The 26,875-nt window shown below is 36.4% G+C and overlaps 1 protein-coding gene across 2 annotated transcripts in view; it reads left to right on the top strand.

Annotated features, from left to right (window-relative positions):
* The window catches only part of PDGFC (platelet derived growth factor C), a 125,199-nt gene that overhangs the window by 51,856 nt on the left and 46,468 nt on the right, over nt 1-26,875 (top strand). For both annotated transcript variants that reach the window (XM_017806029.1, XM_017806030.1), the window contains exon 3: nt 20,337-20,532. In XM_017806029.1, coding sequence (XP_017661518.1) covers nt 20,337-20,532 — 196 coding nt within the window. The remainder of the gene's footprint in view (nt 1-20,336; nt 20,533-26,875) is intronic.

The following is a 26,875-nucleotide window of genomic DNA, read 5'->3' as shown; positions in this document are numbered from 1 at the left end:
TTGTTATTGATTTATTGGGAAAGGAAAGGAAGAATAAAAAGTGTTTGAAAACATTTTCTAAATTATTTTATTCCTAAAAAAAAAAAGCAAAGATTGTTTTTTCACAACTGACTTTTTTTTTTTCTTCTCAATCACTTCAACATCTTTCAAAACTGAAAGAAAAGGGAAATCATAAAAATATTAAATAAGAAGAAAGGGTAGAGCTTCATCTTTGTTATGTTGGAAATTTAAACTCTGCTTTTGGAAATGGAATTGGAAAGAGTGAGTAATGGGATATGAAAGAGTATAATTTAGGAAGAAAAAAGACTTTTCATTTAAAATGCATGTACTGAAAAGTTTCACCACTTAGCTCTACTGTCAGTGACTGATTGCAGTTGACACTGAATTATGTCACATAAAAATGGCATTTTGTTCTAAAAAATTAAGAATCAAAAATCTTAATATAATATGGAATTAAATTACAGGTTATTTTTCCCAGTTAAAAATGGTGAATAATCATGAATTTATGAAAGTTGATTACATTTTCACACTTTTACAGTTTTGGTTTTTTTCTGAATATAGTAATCAATGAACCATTACTCTAGGACTAAACAGGTGCCCATTTTGGTAATCTTTCTTATATTTCACTGTATAAGCATAATCCAGTCTATAGCCTACCACGTTAAGTGGTCAGTTAATACTTGTTAAGCAGTATTCTGGAAGGACACTGCCCGGTTTAGCTCCATGGAATAGTTTTCCATGGAAAAGCAGAAAATCTTTGCAATCTACTGTTGTTGCAAACCCAAACAAACCCAATAAAATTATGACATGACAAAGGAAAAAAAAGAAATAACTTGAAACAAATTACATCTGTGTTTTTTGCACAGTCCTACTGCATAGCAACATGTGGAAATGCAGGAAGGTGGTTGTAGATGATTGTTGCCCTGGCTGTATCACTATCAGGTTTACACTGTTACACTGCATTGTCAGCCTTATTTTGTGATTTGTGACACACATTATTCTTCTTAAGAATTTCTGGAAGAATTTCTTTTTTCTTAGATCTCCAGTAATGAGGTGACAGTGACCTATTGAAGTTTTCTTAAATTCTCTGTCTGGTCACTTGTACAGTAGTAGGAGACTGTAGTACTCTATTTGTAGGAAAGCTTTCAGTGTTTTGCTCCTGTAATCTTAGACCTATTCAGAACTTCTCTGCAACCTCACATGGAGCAACTGGTTTACTGTTCCTTGCATTCATGCTCATACCTTTATTATGGTATGAGCAGGGCAGGAGCTGTTGTGTAACAGAGAGTCCCTACATGACCCCTCACCCAGAATTTCACCTAAGGGCTAAGTGTGAACCAGGCAGGGAGGTGATCCTTCTTGAGCAAGAATTTAGGCAGAACTGTGTCCTTTTCCCACACCACAGTACATACCCACAGGCATCCTCACAAACATGATTATTTAGAATTGTTTATAGAGTGGGGAGGTTTTGGTGGGGGTGTGTGTATGGATAAATGAAAGTAATATCTTTTAATTTGGTCAAAGTATTCTACTGGGTTCTGTATCATAAATGGGAGAAAATGTTTCCTGGTTGCTTCGTCTCCTTTTCTTGTTAAAGAAAACAATCTTGGGAAAAGTTTGTGTATCGTGACTAATGATTAAAATTTGATAGCATACCTCTAAGGTAGATAAGAAGTGGTAGTTAAAAGTAATCCCATTCAAAATGAAATTGCTTAATCAAAAGTGGACATTGCCCAACTTCGTGTCACCTGCAAACTGATTGAGGGAGCACTCAGTGACCCCTTGTCTGGGTCACTGATAAAGGTATTAAACAGGGCTGTCCCCAAGACTGAACCCTGGGAAACACCACTGGTGACTCTCTGCCAGCTGGATGTAACTCCATTCACCACCATTCTCTGGGCCTGGCCATCCAGACAGTTTTTTACCCAGAGAACAGTGGACTTGTCCAAGCCATGAGCAGCCAGTTTCTCCAGGAGAATGCTGGAGAAAGGCTCTACTAATTTCTAGGTAGACAGCCTTTCCCTCATTCATTAAGTGGGTCACCAAGTGTCATAAAAGGAGATCTGTTTTTTCAGGCAGGACCTGCCGTTCATAAACCCACTCTGGCTGGGCCTGATCCTCTTATTGTCCTGCATGTGTTTGCATGATGGCACTCAGGATGACCTTCTCCATGACCTTCCCTGGCACTGAGGTTAGTCTGACTGGCCTGTAGTTCCCCAGATCCTCCTAGGGTCCCTTTTTGTAGATGGGCATCACATTGGCTGGCCTCCTGTCAGTTGGTACCACCCTGGTTAGCCAGGGCTGCTGGTAAATGATGGAAAGTAGCTCAGTGAGCTCTTCCACTAGCTCCTTCAGTATCCTTGGGTGGATCCCATCTGGTCCCATTGACTTGTGCATGTCTAAGTGGCATAGTTACTGACCATTCCCTCCTGGATTATGAGGGCATCGTTCTGCTCTCTGTCTTCCGGCTCAGGGCCTGGGTACCCAGCAAACAACTACTCTTGCTGCTGAAGTCTGAGGCAAAGAAGGCATTAATTACTTTGGAATTTTCCTCATCCTTTGTCATTGTGTTTCCCCATGCATCTAGTAAAGAATGGAGATTCTCCTTAGCCCTCCTTTTGTTGCTGATATATTTGTAAATATGCAAACACTGATATTTGATAACTTCATATTCAACTTCACAAATCTGTATTTACATGAGACTAAAATAAAACTCATCAATGTCTTTTTCCTTCCTTTTTTTTTTTTCTATAAACTGTTCTTAATGTGGTGGTATTCTATGCACTTAATAGTGGAGTTTCATTGGGTTTTATTTTGTATGATTTTTCTGCTGTGATCAGTTAATATTTCCTTACTTCCTCCCTTAATTTACCCAAAAAATATGTTATGAATAGAAATAATATGATTCTGTGTTAAAGCAACACAATGGGAGAAAAATTAGAGCTTTCGTTTTCCTTAATGAACTTGGACTGCAGATTTAGATAAGACTTTGCCAAACCTTGGAAGAGAACAGATATCCAGCTTTTGTATAGTGCTGTTATGTATGTGTGGATCAAAATGAAAAAGTAAAATGCAATGAATAGTGAATTTATATGGGAAAAAAAAGCCACAAAGCTGATACACAAAATATTTTAGTTTGTCATTGAATGAATAGCTTGATAAGCCTACTGGTATTCAACTGTAAGTCAAGAGCTGAGTTTGACTGAGGGTTCTTTTTGACTTTTGTTACTGAGGCATAGCAGCTGACTTAATTTTTTTTTCAGTGAACTGATCTCATAGACATTGAGAGTATAAGCATTTTCTGTGTATGAGTAAAAGTACTGGAGGCTTAAATAGAAGCACATATTTGCAGCTGTTTTACATAACATCTGGATTTCATCCATGTTACCAACTGCAATGTACATGCAATAAAAGAGGGAAAGAGAAGAAGAGAAGGATTCCAGTAGAATGTGTCATCAAGTGACTATGGCTAATTTAAACTTTCAGGTATTAGTAGTAACTCTGAATTTAAAGGAAAAAAAGCAAACTTGCTCTCACCCCCCAATAATACTAGTAATAAATTACAACAATGTAATGAATTTCTGGTGTTCTCATGTTAAGGTAATAGTAAAATCTAGACTTTAGTGGTGAAATGTTTAGTGCACTTAAAAAATAAAAAAAGCTGTTTAATGGGTTTTCTTTAGCTTTGGAGGTCATTAAATGTTTTAGGTTATCTTTTTGCTTTGACTTAAGATAAATTCCATTGTACTAAAGGTGTAAGATTTTGTTATGTTAATAATCTAAGACTGATCTTCCAGCCCAGAGTAGCTGGTAATATGAGCCTCGTGAAAAGATAATTACATGCTCTGTTGAAAAAGGGGATGGTTCTCATCATCTTTCGGGATTCATCTCCATGAGTAGATAGACACAGCAAGTGTTTTTCATAAGTTGCTTTTTTTCATTTATAGTTGTTATTTTAACTCCTTTTCACATTGGTACACAATTATTTTGGCTTGTAACCGGACTTTGAATAAATATTATTGAAATAAAATTTATGATACAAATAAGGAAGTGGCTTTTGCTCTCTTCTTACAGTAACTGTAAAAGTTAAAGCTTTAGGAGGTGAATTAAATAAGTTCTTGGACTATTTAATTGGGAATTGCTGATAAATATTGACGTTCTCAGTATTCTTGTGGCATTAATTTCCAGTAGCACTAACACAAAAACAAAGTTGTCCTGTGGAGGGAATTATTAGAATTGGAAACCAGAACAGCTATAACTAAATGCCTTTGGTGAGTCCCAGAATATTGTCTTTATGAACGATTTTGGGCTAAACTGTGCGTAAATAACCAGTTTTGCCAAATTCTGATCCCTAGTAATCCCATCCTGCACTAGGCATTAGCGCTTGAGGTGTATGTGCTGGGAACAGTGTGTGTCTCTTGGAGGAAGAGGGTGGTTTTGTTATCAGCTGGAATTCTAACAGCAATCACAAGGCAAGCAAGTGATTTTTCAAATGGATAAAGCGGGTTTACTGTCGTCTGCAGGATGTACCAGAAAATAGAATGAAAACCCAGTTTTCCAACTGTTGGGAGTTGGAGGGAGTTGTATATGAAAAATTGCCAAAATAAAGAAATAAACTGTGATTCTAACCCCTTTATTAATCTATACTATTTTTACTTTACAAAGGTTACTTTGTTTCAATTGGGCTTTTGCCTAACATTTTCCTAGACCAGTCTCTAGAAGTAGTAAGGATAATAAGCAACACTGGACAAAGTGCAAATGCAGGCCCTGTGGAAACTTCCAGTCCTAAAGGAAATCCTATCAGTACAGCAAATGTCTGAAATGCCCTAATACACATTCATTCTTCTGTCTCTTCTCTCACAGTTAAGTACCATTGTTTTAGTACATTGGATGTGGAAAACTTTACCCAGAATAGATGATGCACTCTGAGCTTGGGAGAATGAATACCTGTATCAAGGGGGGGCTCTCTTTACTCCAATCAGCAAACTCAAAGAAATTTCTTTTTACCAATGTATGAAAAGGAGGATATTGACCAGAATGTTAGTGGAACCCTGATGGTGTGCATAGATGGTATTGCTAAGAGATGGGAACTACTTTAAAGCCAGAAGTCCCATAGAGTGCAGATGGTGCCAGGCTTGACTCTAAGGGCACAGGAAAGTAGCATGAGCAGTACTGTCCTGGGTTGGCCTCCCCTCCCTCACCCCCAGAGAAAGGCCACACTGTGGGGATTCTCAGACCTTCAGTAAGCCGTGGTGGAATAGTGGATCAAATGGGAAATACAACTTGTGGGAGGAGAGTGGGATACTTTCTTTGCTTCTGATGTATGAAATCACTTGAGCTGCTGGCAGTGAGATTTCCCCCCATTCTTTTTGTCACTCTTAAAGTCTGTTTAACATCCCTCAAAGTCCCTGCTGAACTGGAGCATGTTTTTTATGGTTCCACACCAAGACTGGTTAGTTCTGATCTGAGGACATCTTTGGGTTGCAATTTGAAAAGTCCTAGGGAGTGTGTCATTCTGAATCTGGCACATTTTTAATTTCTACCCTTAATTGTTTTTTCTGCTTGTAACAATTCTAATGATATGGACTCATTTTAACACAGCTGTTATCATTGTTGATTTCATGTATGTCTCTGATATTTGTTGTATTTCACATCTATCTCTTCTGAAGTAGGCACAAAGACTTTCATCTTTATTAGTTTTAGGCCTGCAACTGGTCTTCAAAGATAGCAGAAACAGTTTCTTTTCTCTTCTTCCAATTTGGTACAACAAGAATCTTCCAGAAGCAAATCTGCATTCCTGTGAGCTGAGAGTGTGGAATCACTTTAACCTTCATCAAATTTGGCCAATTTCAGAACGAGATGATGACTTATTTTATTGTTCTTATTTTTAATAACTTTCTCACTTTCACTTATCCTGTGAACTCCCTGGATCTTGATGTTACTTCCACAAGTGCACTTAGCTGTATTTAGACATACCACAAAAGATGAAAAGATTAGGCTGAGATCCTATTCCAAGAAATTTCTTTTTTTTTTTAAATCACAGAGTGAAATCTGAAAAGATTTCACTGATCACAGAACTACTTCTGCTGAACTGTGAAGGAACAAATATTCTTAAGTCATGGAAGAACTTATTTTTTTACCAGTTCTTCAATAAATGCCTGTATATGAATGCACATGGTTTGTCTTTGCAGCAATACAGCTTATAATGCCTCCTATTCTTTATCCAAGAATGTTTAAATAGTTTAGGTGAAAGTTCTGTACGTAGGGATTTTTTTCCACTTTGTCGAGTTTAATAATATTTACAATCATCAGCTCTTTGTATATCATTATGCGTATCCTTCTAATAGTCTAAAAAAAATTAGTCTAATTACTTTTAATAGATAGTGAACTTTAGTTATCTCTAAAATAATGTTCTCTCTAAAATATGTAAAATAATGAATATGAAACCAGAATAAAGTATGAACATATGAAGGAAAGTATGTCTGTTAGCAAGTCTGTATTTACAACCTGTAGAAGAGAAGACATGTTTAAAAGTGAAATATGGGGTTTTTTTATCACTCATGGTCCAGCCTTTCTTCTTTGAACAGTAACACCTCAACTTAAAGGTTATTTTGAAAACTTTCCTCATTGGAGAAGACCTATTACACTTGTGGTGAAATCAACTGTTTCAGTAACATTTGGTTCTACGTAAATAGGTAGTACCATGAAATACCAATCCTCCTCCTCTTTCTGTTCTTCACCCTCAAACCCTAAGGCTTGCTGAAGACCTACACCTAACTGAAACAAAACGAACTAAAGAAATCTCTGGATTTAAAAAAATTCTCTGAACCTTGCTTGATTTTTTTTTTTTGTGCTCCCTAATAAAAATTGCATATAATGCCCATGTTTTAAAATAATCTTCTGCAAGAATAATGTTCTCAGAAGCTAACTTCGTAATTCTGAGACTACAAATCCAAATTGTGTAAATTTAAATTGAGATAAATTGATTGCTTACCTCAAATCCAGTCAGTGAGGAAGGAGCCCTCAAAAAATAAAATTTACCAAGGTGATCATGTAACTTATCTTCTTTTACAGAAGGCCAAGAGACTATTCGCTGTCTTTAGTTCCTGAAAAATTTTAAACATGTTAATATGCTCTATAAAAACAACGAACAAGCAACAATAGAAACAACAAGACCACCCCACTCCCCACAAATCCTGAACATGTTCTTGGTTATTTTCACTCAGCAATCTTGGCTGTCTTATTCAGCTTCAGAGTGGAGGTAGTCAACATTTGGCATCCAGTGCTTCATATTTCTTTACAGCAGTGATATTTTGATGTGCAGATAATACTTTACCTGTGGCATATTATAATCTTAACTTCAAGCTTCCAGTTTCAAACAGAACAGCTGCCATGGCACTTTGGACCTTTCTATTTATTTTTTTTCTTTTTAAATAGTGCAAGATTCTCATAAAATAGACTTCAGCTAAGGTGTCTAGAAATAAATAGATAAGATTAACACAGCTAGAAATTTCGGTAAACACTGAATTAACAAATTTCAGATTTGTTTTAGACATTCTGCATGTACAGAATTTTTTCATGCAGTCCTATGGTGGATTAAGTAAACAAAATTATGGACCATCAAAGTTTGTAGACACTGATATTGCTAAAATTCTGCAAAGGAGAGCTGATTAGATATGAAAAATATTTGCTTTCTTCTTCAGCCATCATGTGCAAGATATGTATGTTTAGCGATTGTAGACTGTTTATCACCAACTGACTCAAAGCCCCATTAACAGCGGTGCTGGATTAGATTATGCATGTATTAATTGTTTTGTTCATTCTAGTTTGCACGAGGTCATGAGGGCTTGATATTCCTATCTTGGTTTTTTGCAATTGAATTACTGGCTTCACCTACTAGTGCTGAAAATAGTTAATAAATGCTTTATTTTGGGGACACATTGGAATTTTTAGGCATAAAATTATAAATGGAGTGTGCATCAAAATGTCATTTTTTATAAAAGCTGTTCTCTTCCCTATTGTAACTTGCTGCTATGCTCTGGAAAAATGCAGTGCCTTAATATAAGTCAGTGTTTCATTTCATTGAAATTGCTATAGTTTTCTTCAATTTTAAAATATATAATTATGCAATTTCGTTTTTTGCCTTGAGACTCATGTGATGTGATGTGAAGTTTGAATTCAAGTTGTTCAAACTGCAGTTAAGAAGTGTGGTTCCGTGCCTGTGAAATTTATAGTTCTACCTTCCACCTCAATGAGTTCAAACAAGAATACAGACTCAAAGATAACTGGCATCCAAAACCCCTTCAAAAAAGCAAGTGAAGAGACTAGAAAGTGTTTTTCATCGAGTATCCTGACCTAGCTTACTGTTGACCTAGGATAAATTATCAGGGAGGTAGCTCGTATTTATTAGTGGACAGATGTACTTCCAGTACCCATATTGGGGAAGAGAGCACTACTCAGGTGCATCACTATTTGTTCTGCCATTGACTCTTAAACCAAAGCCATGTTGTCTAAACTGAAGCCAGTCTTCAAGCTTCCCTACTAAGGGTTTGATTTCCATTTATACTGCTTTTGTGTTCTCCATAACTGCAGAGACATTGTGCAAAATGCATTTTAACCACTGTTTTCCCTTAACCCTCCCATATGCCTACCTGTGTTTTCCAAAGAATTTGAAGAATACCGAAGACTGGTATAGATGGTTTGGCAAGGGTTAAAGTTTTAAAAAAGGTAAAGTGACAGTTCTAGCTGCATACTGGTCCTGAATAACACTGAGGATAAGACTGTTGTGGAAAGCAGCATACCTCTCATGCTGGATTTCAGACTGAACAGTAGCTTTTGATGCAATGCTGATTTAGCACATAACGTTAAAAGAATATATCTGTGTACAGCATTGCCAAAGACTCTTGAGAAGACCACAGACAGTTTTAAAAGTTTTGAAGTTTTAAAACTTATATAGTTTTAAAAACTTATAGTTTTAAAAAGTTGACAACTGGGAAACTTCTCTGAAACTAGAGATACTGGAGTGACAGGAGTTTCAAATGTCACTTTTCCTTTTACAACTGTGAAGCTTTCTTCAGCCTATATAAGGCTTTTTGATCTTGCATTAAACATAACTCTGTAAGAAGATTTTATATTAAAGATAGGAAAAATATTAGATGATCTAGTGATAGAAACTTGAGCTTCATGTGTGAAAAAAATAATAAATTATATATGAATAACTAAAATTATAAGTTAGCATGTGAAATAAGGTGAACAATGGCAACTCTGGGGAATGAAGCCCAAATCAGTATACCAATAGGTTTCTGAAATCAACACCACAGCATATGATCTTTTCAGTGGCATAAATTGTGACTATGTTGGTGTTTGGGCCCTGCTGTTAGTCCTTCTCAGAGACACCTGCTATACTAGATTAGCAAAAGGGTCTTTTGGAAGTGATTTTACGTAAAATAGCATGTACAGTACACTAGCTGGTGGCATACAGGTGTGTATGGATGCTTTATTATGCACTTATGATCTTAGGAAAAATGTAAAGGGCAGAGTAAAATGAGGATAAATTGTTTGCAAATGTGAGGTTATTGCTCATCTGACTTTCCTGAAGAGTAAAGGCTGAATGATCCATTAGGCTTGTACCACTTGCAATTACCTGAAAATGGCAAGTATTTTACTTATTTAGAGAAAATGGCAAGAGTTCTCTTGCTGAAGCTAGAAAATTTATCCAATCCTAAGAAAATTCTCATCAGTTAGTCTAAATATCAAATGCTTGTCATTGTGGACTCTCTGTAAAAAATAACCTTGGTCTTCATGTGTACATGAGTTCAATAGCCTGGAGGACCAGAGATGCATGTTAATAGGGTTGTAAAAAGTATTATTCCTACATATGGTGCTATCATATTGTACAAAACTCTCTCATTTTCTCCTTGCAGAAAGACAGACTGTCTGCTGTAGCTGGACTCGTGCTTCCTTTCTGAATTGCTTCTAGACATGCAAATCCTGTTATGGAAGGGTACTTTTCTAGTGTTGCATGATTTAACCTTCCATGCAAAGATACTAGAAATGAGTGTTTCAAGTCTGATTTTGTACTGAGCTCTGTCTGCCTGAAGGTCTTCCAGTTCAATAACAGTTGCATCGCATTCATGTCTGCAAATCTGTATTGATATTGCATGACCACTTTCTGCAAAATCATCTTCTAGCAATCAAATATTAATGAGATGAAGACATTCTATTATTGCAAAAGCTTTGTTTTACCAGGCTAACAGAAGCTAAAATATTTTTTTCCTTTAATGTACGTTAAAGATGTAATTTTTTTTGTAAGTATTGTGTAGTCCAGTTCAGAAAATACATGAAGAGATGCTAAATAATTTCTTTATAGTACTTTATTTGTTTCTCTTGCCTTTTTAACATAAGGATATGCTGGAGATACATATTCTGTATATGTGATGCAAGCCTGAGGCAGCTTTAAGCTGGCTTTTGGAGTTTCCAGTAGTAATGTCACTTCTGTACTAAGAGTTTGGCACAAACTTTGTAGTTTGCTTAGGAGCCTCTGTATTTTTGACAATGAACTGAATGCCACATGGGCTTCATTTTTATAGATACTCTTGCTCAGTAGTTAAAACTAGCCTTACATGTGCTACACTCACACCTTCAATTGTAGTGCAAAAATCCTTAAATCTTTGGTTTTCTTTTATGTCCCCTCTTACATTACTTCATTGCTGTAATTTTCTGACTAAAAATTTTAGAAGTAATGCTTTTCAAAATAGTCTTGAGCAACACTTTCTTTTCAGAACTTAGAATATGACTGATGATCTTCGTAAGTATTTGAATTGTTATATTTATAACATAATCTACTGTGTGAGGAATTAAAAAAATAAAATCCATGCAAGTAGCAAAGCAATGGAAAAATCAAACTAAAACATTTCAGGGTTTGTATTTCTAAAGATTAGGGTAGCAGTTTTATCATTGTTTTGTTTTGTTTTGTTTTTTTTTTTTCCCAGCTCTTGAAACATGATCAGGCTGGGGTTATTTTTTCATTCTGAATAATACCTAATATGAGAGAGAGCTGTTTAACACATACCGTATCCATAGAGTCTATTTATTCAGACTAAATTCCACAAGGACCATGGATAATCTTTTTCCCAAATGTTTACTAGTATCTGCTCTTAACGGGTGCTGCACAATATAAACTGAAGGAATCATAAAGCAAGATTTGACTTAAGACCAAGAAGTGAAAATTTCAAATGGGTCAGATTTTAAAGAATTTTTTCTGTAAAGGACGTGAATCACGTGTGTTTAAAAGCATATGGAGAGCAATAGCTAGTATTAGAAAATGACATACAAGTAGGTTTGAAGATATGGCATTGAAACGAATGCTTTTAACTGAGATGAAAGGAGATCCGGGTTAATTTCATTGTTTTCTTAAAGTTATCTACTTGCACTTGTAACCACTCTGTGCCATGCACAGCCTGGAAAATCAGGGTAATACTGCTCTGTTTCCTTGTCCCTTTCTACCTTGGCTGGTATGTACAGCTTTTCAAGACAGACTGACTGATACTGTGTGGGCATGTGTGTGGTCTTTAGTACTAACAAAGCTAATTTTGGATGTAGCTTCTAAATGCTGTCGTAATAAAATTGAAAACAAATTGGAAGTGCTGGGATTGAGCATTCGTATGTGATGGTTTTTACATTCACTTGAGTTTCTGTTGTTGCCATAGATATTATTTTTAGTTATACTTTCTGTTGATGTTTGTTTGCATCTAAGAATTAAGTTATATTTTTTCAAAGTTTTTCTAAATCAGTTCCCAGGGGAAAAAACAAACAACTAATTTAAGTAGCAAAATTGGAAAGATTATATGTTTGAAAATACTAATATTTCTTCACCCAAACTTCCCAAACACATAAGATTTTAAAAATACATTTTTTCTTTATAAAGTAAATAAATAACTTTTTTATCTCTTACTAAGTATAAATATTTCCAGCTGAGAAAACCTTTTCCTGATTTCCTGACTTATTGTTTGTGTTTGTTTCCTGGTTTCTCTCTTAAATCTTACTGCACGTCTTTTCTACTGACATTTTTCATGTATAGCAAGTTGTACTTTTCCAAGGAGACTTGCAATTCCTTCTATCCCACACCATTTTAATCACGTGCTTTTTAAAACCTGGGTAAGTAGCTTTCAGAAGCCTTTCTCTTCCTGAGCTTTCTTATCATTCAGGACTACTCATTTTATCTGTTTATTAGCAAAGAACACTGAACCTGATGTTCTGACCTTCCACAAGATGCACCTGGAGAATGAATCCATCACTGTATACTGTTAGACTTTGTTTCAGCTTTAACAATTTTCAATATCTATTGACATCATTTTGTATGGAGGAACTCGTGAGTGGTCATTATGTAAAACACTTCCCTCTTCCACAGGGGAAGAGAAAATAGGAAACAGAAAACATTACATATTATGTAGAGGATTGATGTCCTGGAATATAGCTGAAAAGAAAAATGTCAAGAGAGGTCTTTTTGTAGAAAGATGAGAAAGTCGTGATGACCTCATGCTGTTGATGAGTGAAGGTAAAGTTTTTAGGCTGATAATAACTGTTGTCTGCCCTGGATACTATTGATCATGGAGCTGTTTACTATCTGCCAGTCCTTGCAGTGGTAGGGGAAGTGATCCACTCAGAATAGTGGATTTTTCCTTTGTTTTTTCATTTTCCCCTCCTATCTTTTCTCTCCACTCTTTCTCCCTCCATTTTGTTATGGCTTTGTTTTTGTCACCACACTTTCAGATACTAGTTTGGCATTCAGAGACCATACTGCAAGTGTAAATGAATAAAACATTTAAATAAGAAAAATGGGGGTTTAACAACTGTTCTTTTGCTGTGCGCACAGGTATTTTAAGTTCTATCTTATTCATCCTGACTGGTGCACTTAGAATGATTCTTCTACTGTATCTACTACAGTAATGACATAGATGAGGGTCAAATGCCTAGCTGTTTACCACCTAAAGAGTCTTTCTGCTGTGCCTTTTGCAACCGGACGTGCCTGTCTCGTATTGGCCTTTTTAGCCACCAGCGCGCTTGTAGCAAACGTGGGTAGAGACCTTTCCCAAATCTTCGTTCGCGAAGCCTGGCCATGATGATCTAAGCCATATATGACTAATCAAAAATAGAAACTAAGGATCATTCTTCTCTTGAAGTATATTCCTTTAGACAATAGTATTTAAATTAAAATTTGTGCGTCACTAGCAGCAGGATGTGTTTTCTTCTTGCATACAAGCTATAGATGTAGAATCCGATCAGCTTCTCACTGTTTTATTCCGTGTGCATGTAGCAAGGAGACTTTTATATCCCATCTGCAATCTTGTAAACATGTATGATCTTAGTTATTAATACCTTTACATTTCTGTATGGCAGTGCACCCACAGAAAGATCTTACTGGAATTAAATATAATATAGTGCTTGTGAAACTTCCACAACACTTTCTGCTGGAAATTTTATATCCTTGCCTCTCTTTATCTGCGCACCTCCAGAGCAACTCATGATTATGGATTAATTTGTTAAATATCTGAATAATATTGGTTGGGGGAAGAAGCCAGAATTTTCTTTCCATAAGTGATGCCTTTTTTGTCTGAGATGACTCGGGTCACTCAAACTAGGTGACAGAGATAGGGAGCAATCCTTGACTAGAGTCTGTATGTTATGTGATAATTACTTACTGTATAATAATTTTATTAGGAAAAAAGCCTGAGACAAGAACAAATGAGAAAAGAAATATCAAAAGGACAAGCTTGACATTTGTTTTATCCATAAGAGAAAAGAAGGATGTTGCTTCTAAGAAGTTTAACTACTAATTGTCATATTTCAGAGCTCTTTGTTAATTTTTTAATAACTGGAATGTGTATTTGTTTTATGAATATGCAATGTGCCAATAATCCTATCTATTTCAGGATAAAGAAAGCAGATCAGTACATCATAAAATAATTCTAGCAGGTTTATGTATATAGTATAGATGGAACTCCTTTCATATTCAAGTCAGTGGGAGCTTTAATATTGATTCCAGTGTAGTCAAGACTTTACCTGTGGACATTGGAATAAATGCTTATTGGAACACTCTAGAATAATTAGATCCTTGAGCATGTGATAACACCAAAAAGTTACCTCATCTAATATTTAGCAAAAGGAATTCTTTATCTTGGCTAAAATGTAGTATTCATCTACTTTTAAAAGCTATTGAGAAGTTCAGAATGAAGACTACCTTCCAAAAGAGTTTGGTCTGAAAACAGATCTCAATAGAGGTTACTTTTAATGCGAGAAAATTTACTGTGCACAAAAAAAATAAACACCCAAACCCTGTTTAATTGCCATCCTCTTCTTTGAGCAAAAGCCAGAGTACTAGGCAAAGCGCTGGCAGAATACTTGAAGGTTATAAAATATAAACATGTAAAGGAAAAGTATAAACTTATTTTTGTTTCTTGATGCAATTTGGAATCAAAAAAGGTTTGTTAGTTTATGATTAGTTATGATTATCTTCTGCAAGATGTTAAGTCACACAACAGTTTGGAAACTTTATTAAATCTGTTATTTCAGTTCCATGCTTTTTTTTTTTCCCTTCCTTTCTCTCAGCTTTCTTTTTCTTCCTTTTGTCCTTCCCTGTTGGGCCAGCTGCCAAAACTGAGAGTTCCTGAAGATGGATTAGAAAACTTTTGCTTCTCTGCTCACTTCATCTGTGTTCAGTCCTTCACATAATGTGAAAGGCAGAAAGACCTTTAGCCAGCAGTCAAATAGTGTATGATATTCAGTGCCTAAGGTAACAGTACAAGTTTGAATTGAAAATAGTAACTGAAGAAAAAAGGAATAGGTTAAATTGTGGGTTTTAAAACAAATTCAGTCCTCTATACATTCATCTCGAGTTGTGTAAACTAGAGTTTTTTCACATGCCTTTTAAAGTGTGTGAGTTACGTATGTGTCAGAGGGAAGAGTAATGTAAACAAGATGTAATATTTCTCCTACACATTTCTACTTTGTTACTTTACACCCACATAATACCTTAAAAATTGTATTTGCTTACATTTGCTAATTTAGGTAACAAGTAACGGTGCAGATTAGCAGATTTCTAGTTAGAAATCGAATTTGTCATGCTGTGATGGTAGACAGATTATGTGTATATTATGCGTGTACTATGGGTATGTGCTTGTCTCTCTCTCTAATTTCTTTATAATACCTGAAGAATCATGTCAAGATTTCAAATAGGTAGCTATATCATAGAAACTGAAACTGAAACTATAGATAGAAACTATATCATAGAAACTGAAAATGGAAAATCCACAGTAGGCTAGATCTGTCTCAAGAAATTTGTCCCATACTGCTTTGGAAAGCTATCTTAGGAGATAATATTAATTATTATCTCAGCAGGACAATATTAATTTTTCTTTGATGATGAAAGAATAGCCTGTGTGATTCAAAAACATTTCTTGTGGTACTTGAGGCACAATGGTTGGTAAGAACAGACTGCTTGCTAGGTAAATTGAAAATTGATGGGATGACCAGGCTTGAAGGCTTAGCACCTTGTTGGTGGCAGGCAGTGAGTGGACGATGAGGAGTCATGGCTTCTTTTGTCTGGGGAAGAGAAGGCTGTGAGACAGTCATAGCAGGCCCCCAATTGCTTGAAGAGCAGTTTCAAGGGTGGCCAAGTTAAACTCTTCCTGGTAGAGGTACAGAGTGTAAAAGCAGAACAAATCCTAAACAAATCCCAAAAAACCAAACCAACAAACAAAAAATACCCCAAATCAAAACATACAAACAAAAAAAAACACAACATAAAAAATCATATTTAGAAATTACAGCTTGGGGGGATTAGATTGGACATTAGGAAAAAACATCTTACCTAGAGAGGTAGTGCAGCACTGGAACAAGTTATCCCAAGGCACTGTGGAGTTTCTATCCTTGAGGGGCGTTGAGTATTGGCTAGAAAATGCCAACCCTCAAATGGGCGTTCTGCTCTGGTGTGAGTGAGAACTAACGGAAGCAGGAGCTGGGACTGGAGGTCTCCAGAGGTCCCTGGAAAGTAGCATTTATGTGATTTTGAGTGCCTTTGTCCTGATAGCCATTTTATGTACAAACAATATTGAACAGAGCTATTTGTCTTCAATTTTCTGCCAATAACAGATGACTTTCCAGCTTTTCTTTTGTGCCTGGCAAAAGAGTTAAATTTCAATTGACTGTTGCATTCAGATAATTGCTAAGAAGTGCCTGGAGGCAATTGAACCAGAGACAAGATAGAAAGAGGTACCCCTGTATGCCTTGAGTTACTACTTTTGAAAGTAGACTTACCACTTTTAGAAAGCCTGGTGAAAAAGGAAGAAATGGCATGTTATGTTACATTTCAAAGAATTTCTTGCACGAAGTTGCAGTTTCTGTACATATGGGGATGTTGTAAAAATTATATGGGAATGCTTTTCAATGACTTCGATTAAAAAACCCTGGTTCCTCTGAAGTTCTGTGGTAATGAGTAACTACTTACTGTCAAAGCAGAGGACTCAAACTACAGCATTGCTGTATATCTGAAAAAAATCTCTAATGTTAATTGGTAGATGTTTGGAGTTCAGACTTATGTTTGAATTTGGCTTTATTTTTTTTTAAGCAGTGATAGACACATGTGAGCTAATGCTGTTTCTGAAGGCCTAAAAGTTGTTTTTCATAATTTAGGGCTATAGTATGAAATGAACCAAATAATATACTAACAGTGTGTAATTAGCAGTACTCTCATCCTGTTGTGACATTACTGTAGTTTTAGCAAAAGGATTGAAAACAATAATTTTACTGGTACTATGTGACCTTTTAGGTAAATTAGTGCCGAGGCCGTTACTTCACTCATGGTGCTCCTCTTTTCTTCTGCAGCTCCTCTTCTGTTCCGGAACTGTATTCATTTGTCTGAGTTTTACCCATGACCCTTGCTAAAATGCAGAGATTACAATGTACTAAGAAGTAGTTATTTGCTATATTTAAAAAGTGTCAGCACTGATCTTAGTGAAATGTGTTGTGCCCATGGGGGAAGAGACCTACTTTGAAGTAGGCAGGAATGAGCTTGTCTAGTCGATGGGTTTAATTTCAGTTTACAGTGGCATTTGCTGATCTGTTTGGTGATACTGTGGTTTTTCATCTGCCTTACCACATCGGTGGAAGGGTTAGGCACTGCCGTGCTTTCAGAATGCCTGGAATCTTGTTATTTTCAGGGTCAGACTTTTCACATTGATAGATGTATAAATCTGGTGATAGCATCTTTTACCACATCAAAGATACTGCGGCGACTCATTCTTCAACTTCAGGCTATGCTAAGCATGTGCTGTCCTTTCCTAGTAACCGTGTCATATCCCTGGGTCAACTCAAGGATTTTTCCCTTCTGGTTTGAATTGTTTCCAGGACTTTCTCCTGAGTGATCTCAGTTGCTCATCATCTGAATAAGCTTTTTACTGAAGATGCAAATACATTGTTTTGGTCCTTGTCTTGTCCCCATTTCCCTTGCGTGGTATTGTTGCCTCCTGGCTGAGGTGGTGCCTTGCTTACCTCAGTCCTTGCTCTGAAAGTGATGTTCCAGAGTTATTCAATGGTGTTTGTACAGTAATCTTTTTTTAATTTTTTTTTTGGCAGTTGTGGGGCAGGGTGAGGGTGCGGAGGACAGTTGTTAATAGAAAGGCAGACAGTTCACAGCAGCTATGTATATAGCTTTGGAGTTATACAGCTGACCACTGTAAATCTGAGTGAGCTTGTTACTCTCTTTTAAGTGTAACTTGGACTGATTTATACCTAAAATAAAGGCAAGATTGCAAAGTCATTCCACAAAGAACAGATACTATAGTCTCATCTTAGCTGTGTTCAGGTACCTGTGCTTTTCACACAGTCTGCTAAAAAGAAATTTTCAAAGCATCCATGAACTCTGTAGAAAGAGGAAAGCTTTTTAAAGTACACTGGAACAATTTATGTAGAACGGATAAAAAGGAATATTGAAGCTTAGAGAAATAACAAGCTTCATTCTCCAGCGACAGCAATTACTTGCCTTTGTAGTCATACAAAATAATTCTTTTGTAAGAGAAGAAATTCCACTGTGTGAGAGCAAATATTTGAAATGGAGCAAGTGGTGTGTGTGGGGGAATTTGATATGTTCATGTAACACTGTTGTGTGCTAAAGTAAGTAGCTATTTTTCCATTACAAATGGGGAAACTTGAAGGTACTGGAGGTGCCAATAATTTTTTTAAACTAAATTGCCACATCTTTTCATTCTCTTGCCCCTTTTTATTGACTTCTCATTTGATATGCCTGGACTATTTACAGTCCTGACTTGCAGCGCTGTTGTTATCAGTGTCCTGATGATGCAAAAGAAAACACTTTTTAATATGTTGTGAAATATATCCTGCTTTGTAATGATGTTTGTGCTTTTAAAGACAAAACAGACCACTGATTACAGTGTCATCAGATACCATGCTTTGACACCATCTCTGAAATGGTGATCCTTTGAATACTTTGGAAATAGCACTGGTGTACTAATCTCTGGGAAAGTAATTTTTATTATTGTTGGCTCCTGTGTTTCACATGCAGCTCTCAGCTGACAGATTATACATTATAGAAAAATGCTAGTGACTCAGCTAACAAAAACCCAATGAAGTATCTAAATTAGGAATTCTGGGTTTGTGCCTTTTTTTCTTGTTTTTGCGCACTGTCCTCTCTTACTGCAGTCAGTCCTCTGCAAGGGTATGTGGACACTGGCAAGACCACACTCCATCAGTTTTATATAAGCATCCATTCTACTTAAAATTTACCAGTTTCATACCACAACTGGAAGGCACAAATCCAAAGAAATAGAAGGGAAAAGTCTGTCAGACTTTAAATTATATTTAAGTATAGATTACTTTAAAATAGCAATGCAGTTTCTGCGGCCTTCTTTTCTTGCACGACACTCATTTAGCTGTCAACCTTTACATGTAGCTATAATAAGGTACAATTGCAGTGTGTATTTTCATAGTAGACTGAAGTATGTATGTCTTTTATAGCTTCAAATGAATATTACCATAATGCTGGTTATAAAAAAAAAAAACAGAAAAATTATAAAGTATCTAACTGAAAAAGAAAATGAATAGCTGAAAACAAAGTAATATTAACTCTGCCGTACAAACCTACAACCTTATTTTGTTACAAAAGTTATAAATAGATAACTCTGAGAATTCCTATAATTTACTGACTGAAATATCAACTTCATTGTATACAGGTTTTTTGAAAAAGCCAAAGATAATAAAGTCACGTGCTGTAGTATAAAGAAGTGGTTTTCATTCGACATGCTTATGGAAATAAATTTTGTAGTTTAGAGATTTCATCGTTGTATGTCACAAGGTTAAACTGTATCCAGATTAGATCAGTACCTTTTCTTTTTGCAGCTAAATCCCCAATATGAGCTGACTGCAGCAGCTCAATATGAATTCTTGTGAATATTGGACACTTGAGAATGAGGTTTCTTGGGTTAATGTGAAGAGAGTTGTTGTGGCTCTGAAAGGCATGGCTGCTGCTCACCAGATGAGTCCTTTCCCTCTCCTTTATTATGAATTAATAACCTGAATAGGTCTTTTCAGTAGTTTCAGTGTTACTGTGGCTTTAAAAATCAAACATAGTTGCCTTATTTCTTTTTAATTAATTTCTCAACATATTGTAAAATGTTAATTTAATTTTGCATATATTTAGTCTAACAATGCTGTGAACAATTTTGAGGAATGCCCTTGATGGTGGCTCATCTGTAAATGCCCGATTTTTTGCATTGGTGATTTTCCCAAGTTTCCCAAGCATGTCCCACTTTTTTTCCTCTATGAGGATAACTTTGCTCTGATACAGCCCTCGGTCATCAGAATTTTTATCAGTTGACCCAGTAAATGTAGGACAGTCTCCATTAACAAGAGACAAATTTGTATTGTATCTTTTGTGATAGATATGAGCAGACCTCTCCTTGTACCCTTGTGTGATCTCTGTGCAATCCCGAGTAATACAGAACTGAAACCATCAGCAGGCTGCGTGATGTAGCCCTTGGGCTGGTGGATGTGAGGAGTCCACTTATGCAGTCACATTTATTTCCATTTCTGTTCTGCTTTCTGAACAGCAGTTGAGACTTGGGTTTGAATAACTTTTTGCCATGAAAGTAATACTTATGATTTTCAGGTGGTTTGTACTATATGGACTTTCCAAACACAGATTCTCGCAAGATGAGGAAAAGCAAACAAAACAAAAGTGTCTTTATCTATGCATTCTATACGAACACTTTGGGAAAAGGAGAAAGAATGAGTACTAATGCGTCTGTTTTGTGTCTTTACTATAGGTGTGCAGGATCCTCACCATGAGAAGATAATTACTGTGACTACTAATGGAAGTATTCACAGCCCCAAGTTTCCACACACATACCCACGCAATACTGTACTAGTGTGGAGATTAGTAGCACTAGATGAAAATGTATGGATACAGCTTACTTTTGATGAAAGATTTGGGCTTGAGGACCCAGAAGATGACATTTGCAAGTAAGTTACTTTCCCTTTAAACTTAGGAAAATATGAAAAGAGGTTGTTGGGGAATGAAAAAAAAGCTTGAGTTTAACAAAACTGTGACATGTCTATACATTTATAAAATGCATCTTTTAAAGTATTAGTTTATGATTTTTTTTTTGCAGTGCTTGAGAAGGTTTTCATGCTTGAAAGCTCCAGGATGCCTCCATTTTTACTTCTGCATTCAGTATCTGGAACAGAGATATGATACAAAAATGTGACATATTTAATCTCTCTCTCAAGTAAAAGTTTTGATATCTGGGAAAAAATTCTTGATGGAATGTTAGAATGATTAATGTCTAATATTTACAGAGAAGATTTGGGTAAGCAAGTTACCTGAAGCGGAATTCAGGTTATGACAAAAAGTAATAATACATCCCTGTTCATGACCCCCCCACACACTACTCCACAATATTTTAATGGCCTTAAATGGTCACGTTCTCTGTTTGCTATGAAAAACAGTACTTACAGTATTGCGCTAGTTGACATTCTTCAATGGTATTGTTTTTTCCCCAACATCAGTAAGTATCTGCCAGCTCAATCACTGGCCCAGGTGTCTGTAGTACCTGTGGAACCTCTGTTTCCTTCCATGATTCTCAGATGAATCTCATTTGTACTACTCGTAGTTTGGAAGAGAAAGAACTGTGACATAACGGGCGTCAAGATAGATGTCGTTCTGAACCAAGCCATCTGGTTGATAATGTTTTGGATATTTGTGAGGCAGTAGGGGCTGACTATATACTTCCTGTGGGTGAGTGAAAGGGGAGAGGTCTTAAACTCTTACATCTTGTATCTGTTGGTCATCGCAGCAACACATTGTAAAAAAATTTGATGTGTCAATAATGGTACATCGTCTGAACTCTTCAGTAAATTAAGCAACAGATAAAATATGTCATCTGAATCGCATATTCTCCTTTGATGTGTTCTCGGAGAGATACTTCACACAAGATTTTTCTTTAAAAGTAATTTGGTTTTGTTTGTTTTGTTTTTCTGTTTCGAGTTTTATTTTTGTGTACCTCATATACACATGTGATTTGATTCTTGCTTTCAGTTTTTCTAATTAACTGATATTCCATTGTTTTTATATCTAGTATCAACTTTTGATAATAAATTTGAATTTTTAGAGGTTACTTTTCTACTTATTCTTAATTTGGGAGCAGAAGTTTGTAACAGATGGATAACTATCTTTCTTTCATAATTCTGAAGGGAGTAATTATCATGGGATGTCAAATAGAATTAAAATACTAAGTACTATAAACATAACTCAGATGAGTGCACTCCCTTTGCACAATAATTCTTTTCTTTAAGTGAAAACTTAGCTTGCTTTTTCTTTTCTTTGCATATGGCAGAGTGAAGTGGCAAGTGAAAGAAAATCCAGGTAGGGTGACTCATTCGTCAACTTGCAAAAAGAAAAGTAAGATAAGTCAAAATATTTTATAATATTATAACTAGAATAGTATTGTAATTGGAGTACTTTTAAGTAATCAATGTGCTGAATACAAAAGTACTGACAAATTAAGAAACAGTAATAAGTCACTCATAATCTTAACTTGGTTGTAATCTTATCATGCTAGTATTAGTGCAGGGCTGCTAGGAAGTTGTATGAATACAGTTCCTGGTACGTGCGCTTCTGAGGAAATTGGATTGGAAGACACAACCCCCTGAAAAAGACAGTTGTATTGTTGATTTCAATGAAAAGAAAAAGAAACGTAGCTAGGATTCCTCTGAACTTTAAATTTGGTAACAAGCTCAGTAAAGGAAGAGAAAGTGTACCTTGTTTGATGTGAAGGGAGTATAAAAAGTGACAAATTGAGGAAAAAAACTAAAACACAGATTAAATAGGTAAAATATTTCTACCCAGGTCACGTAAGTTACCAGTTATTGGAGTATTATCTCTTTATGGCTTATGTCTTGCATCTCTTACCTCTTAGAGTTCCTAATAAAATTATTTAATCATTTTTCCAGCATTTTCTGTAGAAAAATTAAGGGGTTTTTATTGACTGGATCCTGTACTATTTATTGCTTCACTGTGTTTCTGCCATCTTGAAGGAAACAATTTGGTTTTGTTGCTGTGGAGTACTCAACAAAAGCAAGTTCGTATGACAAAACACAGAATGAAAATATCAGATCAAATTAAATCTATTATAACTCTATACCTTTAGTTCTGATCTATGACCGAAAGTAGGTAAAAACTGCAGCGTGGTAGCATTCCATTAGACTTTCTATGAAACAGTGTACAGTGTGTATCAGGATCTCTTTCTCTCCCTTCTGTAGTGTATGAGACAACACCATGAGTTACCTGCAGTGGTAACTGTCACAGTTTTCAGTTCCTCTACCTGTTTGTTAAGTTTCTTGTTCTGGGTAATGCCAGAGCTTTCTCCATCATCATTGTTGACTGTAGTGCCCTGCAATGTAGCTCACAGGAACAATGAGGGAATAGGCTGAAGTATATAAGCTTAAGATAATTAACAGTTTTAAAATCTCATAGTAGTTCAAATATTGCTCATACATTGGAGAAAGATAAAACATGAAGATATCCAGCTACATAAGGGTTTTTTGTTTAACATAGTTCTATAACAGACATAAAATGGTAGTGGTGAATAAATTATGTCATAGATGTATCCTGAAACTATGGCAAGCTTTTCCCTGTATCTGGCTGACCTCCACACTTGGATTTCTCCAAAGCACTTGTGGTAGTGTTCTTGGTGTTGAGCCAATCAGGTTCGCGCCTGTGAAATTAACATATTACAACAGACCGGAAAAAGAGACCTGATACGTAGCTGGAGGGAGAGGCAGCCATGACTTGAGACACCATGTGTTAGAGAGAGGGGCCAATGAGCCCCGCTGGGGGCCAAGGCCCCCAGCCGCCAGCCGGGCTGTGGGGGCCTGGTGCAGTGTTAAAACTGGAGCGGGTGCTGTGGCCAAAGGCTGGGGGGAAGTTTCTTCACTGTGAGTGGATGGCAGAAAGACGCCGGAGCAGCGGTGGAGGCAGCACGGAATGGCCGGAGCTAAGACTGGCTTCTGGCCAGAGGACTACACAGAGAAATTCCACAGAGCAAGAGAAGATAACCGGCAAGCAGCAACATGGCACATAGCCAGGCTGAGAGACACAGAGATGTCCGACGAAGAGAGAGAGAGCCAGCAACAGAGCAAAGAAAAGTCAGCAGAGACTGTTTTGGGGTAAGACTGAATTACTCCCGAAACCCCTTTAGACCCGCCTTTGGAAGGAGGGGTGGGCTTCCATTTGAAGGGAGTTCCAAAATGCAGCAGCAGCTACAGAGAGGGAGAGAAGCTGAGAACTCGGAGATGTCCTGTGAGCTGGACCAGGACAGTTAGACCAAGGAATGCGGGGCAAGTGGCCTCCCCCCTGCCATGTTTGCAGCAGAGATGAAGCAAAGGAGCTCTGTTAGAACGCTTGGGGCAAAAACTGAACTGAGAGCCCCTAAACGTTCTGACTTGGGGGAACTTGACCCCCAAGGAAGGGACTTCCATGGGACGCCTCACACCCTGTGATATGGCCATGGTAAGGTGACTTTTGTCCCTGCTTTGCGGCCCACGGGAGAGACCTTTGGTTGGAGTCGAAGGGCTGAGAGGAGTGAGAAATAAAAAACCCTGCGTTGTAATGAAGAGAGAGAGAGAGATTTTCCAGCTACGACAAAATGAAACTGCTGCTTGGAAGAGAAGAGATTGTGCTGCCCTGAAAGCAATCTTCTTCTTTCCTTATAGATTTTTTTATTGGAGGGAAAGGAGGGATTTTATCTATGTAAATATATTGCTTTACCATAGGAGAAATAGTTAAGATTGTTGTATATACATGTATTATAGTATTTATTGTGTAAGTAATAAATTTTGATATAATTCCCCCATGCTGAGTTGTGCCTGTCTGAAAACTTCTCTTACGTTGAGGCAAATTGTGGGGGGCTTGGAAGTTGGATTTTTGGGGAGTTCAAACCACGACATCAGTTCTGACATTTCAAGCTATTCATTGAAGTCTTTTCATCTAGAACAAATATCATATTTTACAGATATATTGAGGGTCTAGTCTCCACTTCAAATATTTTCCTGGATGTGAATCAGAAGTGACCCTGCATGGCTTTTTTTTCACTCTGTTATTACTTACAATTCAACTTACAATACTTACTAATGCTGAACATTTGCATTACAACAAATTTTATGTCTAAGACCAGCCATGCTGACCCAGACTCACCTGAAACAACATTAATGTGCATGTTGTGCTAATTCTCATCAGTCTTAAACATGATTGCTGTATTCTGTATGTTTTAGAAACAAAGTTTAAATTACAGGTTTTTTAGAATAAAATTCTGATATTTTGCCTGTATTTCACCAGATGATTTTTATCCTGATTTTAAAGTTATGATGTGCTTGAAATTTATGCAGATCATCTCTGTGTTCCTTAAAAGACAGCTAATGATTTTTTTAACAACTGTTCTACTTCATCTGCACTTGATCCTTTCTCTGGACAAATTGTTAAAAATCTCACTGTGTCCTTTCCAAAGTGAACACAAACTCCAGTTTTCATTAAAACCAGATCCATGCATATATCTAGAAGAGATTTAGGTTATTTGGTTGATAATATGGATATATAAATCCTCTGCAATATTGCAGTAATTTCAGTCTCATACACTTCATTTGATTTCAGTTGTGACTTGCAAAAGAAAAGGTTATGAGCAAAAACATCACCCAGCAAACCAAACAAACCAAAAGGATGGATGCCACTCCCGTGTGTTTTGTGCAGTACTGTTCACATGATAGAAATTGCACTGAATTTCTAGCAAACAGAGGCATTGTGGATTTAGATTGTGTATGCTTACCCATTCTGACTAAATAGCAATGCAATTTTTCTTCTGCTGTTATGATAGCTGATATGAAAGGTCATTATTTTCATTATGCTAGCCCCTCAATGCTGTTTTAATCATAAAACCATTAGACTTCTGTGCCAGACAGCTCCTGTCATCAGGGACGTTCCATGACTCCTCTTGACCAGGAGCTGATTTTTGCTCAACTGTTTCTTGCTGTCCAAATTTGTTGCTTTCTGTAGCTGAGAACATGAAGTGATAACAGCTTACTGATGAACTCACCTCTGTGACAGGAAGACATAGATTTAGTTTTCTTCCAGGAAGAACATGGATGCCACAGCTGCCCTTAAAAGGAAGTCTGATGTTGTGAGTAGGTTGTACATTGGAGCATTACAATGCAAGGCTACAATAGGAAAGGAAAAGAAAAAAATCTTGCTTACATAGTAGCATGTTTCAAACTTGCTCTCTCCTTGTGCACAGCGTGGCTCTGGTTGTTCGTGTTAGTAGTGGTTACAGCTGTTCTTTCTAATCATCAGATGATTACAGTCTGTTTGACTTTTATTGCATATTATAAAACACAGAAATGTGTCACAAATCCAAAGTACAATTACTGTAGATAAGATGATAAGGATAAAATACACGAGTAAAAGAGTATGGAACTAACTAATAGTTGGATAATAAATACCATTTTACCATCATCTTCATATTAGGATAGCTACACTAATTTCCAAATCTCTTTAGTCCTCTAATAATTTAAACTATTAACAGCTGAAGTCTGTATTGTGCGTGGTTTTTTTGTTTGGGTTTTTTGGGGGGGAGGGGAGCTTTTAGCAGCAGCAGATGTGAATCTGTTCATTTAGCTGTATAAGTGAAGCATTAGTCTATAATGTTTTGAAAGAATTTCAAAAGCTTGTCTACTTAATATGTGTAATATGTAGAACTTTTGCCTTCAGAAAATTAGTTAAGCTGAAGGCAACTGTCAGTGCTAACTTAGGGTAAAATCTATGCACTTTTTTTTATCTCTTCATGTCAAGTTCAATACTTAACTTTTAATACTGGGAATGTTCTTCCTCTGGGGGTTCTTAGTATGATGCTTTACTATTCAGAACCACATGTATAAAATTCACTGCCTTCCTTTTTCCTAGTGTTTCTGTAAGCTACTTGCTTTCACTTCAGTTGTCTTGGGACTGAGCTGTTGCCTTCCATTCACAGAACATCAAAGTTCTGTAGTAGAAACTGTAATCCAGACTGCTTTAGCAGTCATATGCATTCCTAATGAATTTATTGTTAGGAAATTGTGCATAAGAGTAAAAAAATTAAAAAGATTTGGGTAAGTCTGACAAGGCTGAAACGAGTGTATTAAAGAGGAAACATAAAGACACTATCTTTAGTCTTAAACTGTGAGGAAAGAAAATGTTTTCTTAGCAGTCTTTTTTTTTTTTTTTGTTTACATAAATTATGCAGTGATAAGTTGCGGTAAACACAATAAAAAGACTAAAATT

The sequence above is a fragment of the Lepidothrix coronata genome, unplaced genomic scaffold (genome assembly GCF_001604755.1).
Source record: "Lepidothrix coronata isolate B3197 unplaced genomic scaffold, Lepidothrix_coronata-1.0 Scaffold13, whole genome shotgun sequence".
Taxonomy (NCBI): domain Eukaryota; kingdom Metazoa; phylum Chordata; class Aves; order Passeriformes; family Pipridae; genus Lepidothrix; species Lepidothrix coronata.
The sequence above is the reverse complement of the archived record's forward strand: the minus strand, read 5'-3'. Positions and strand labels throughout refer to the sequence as shown.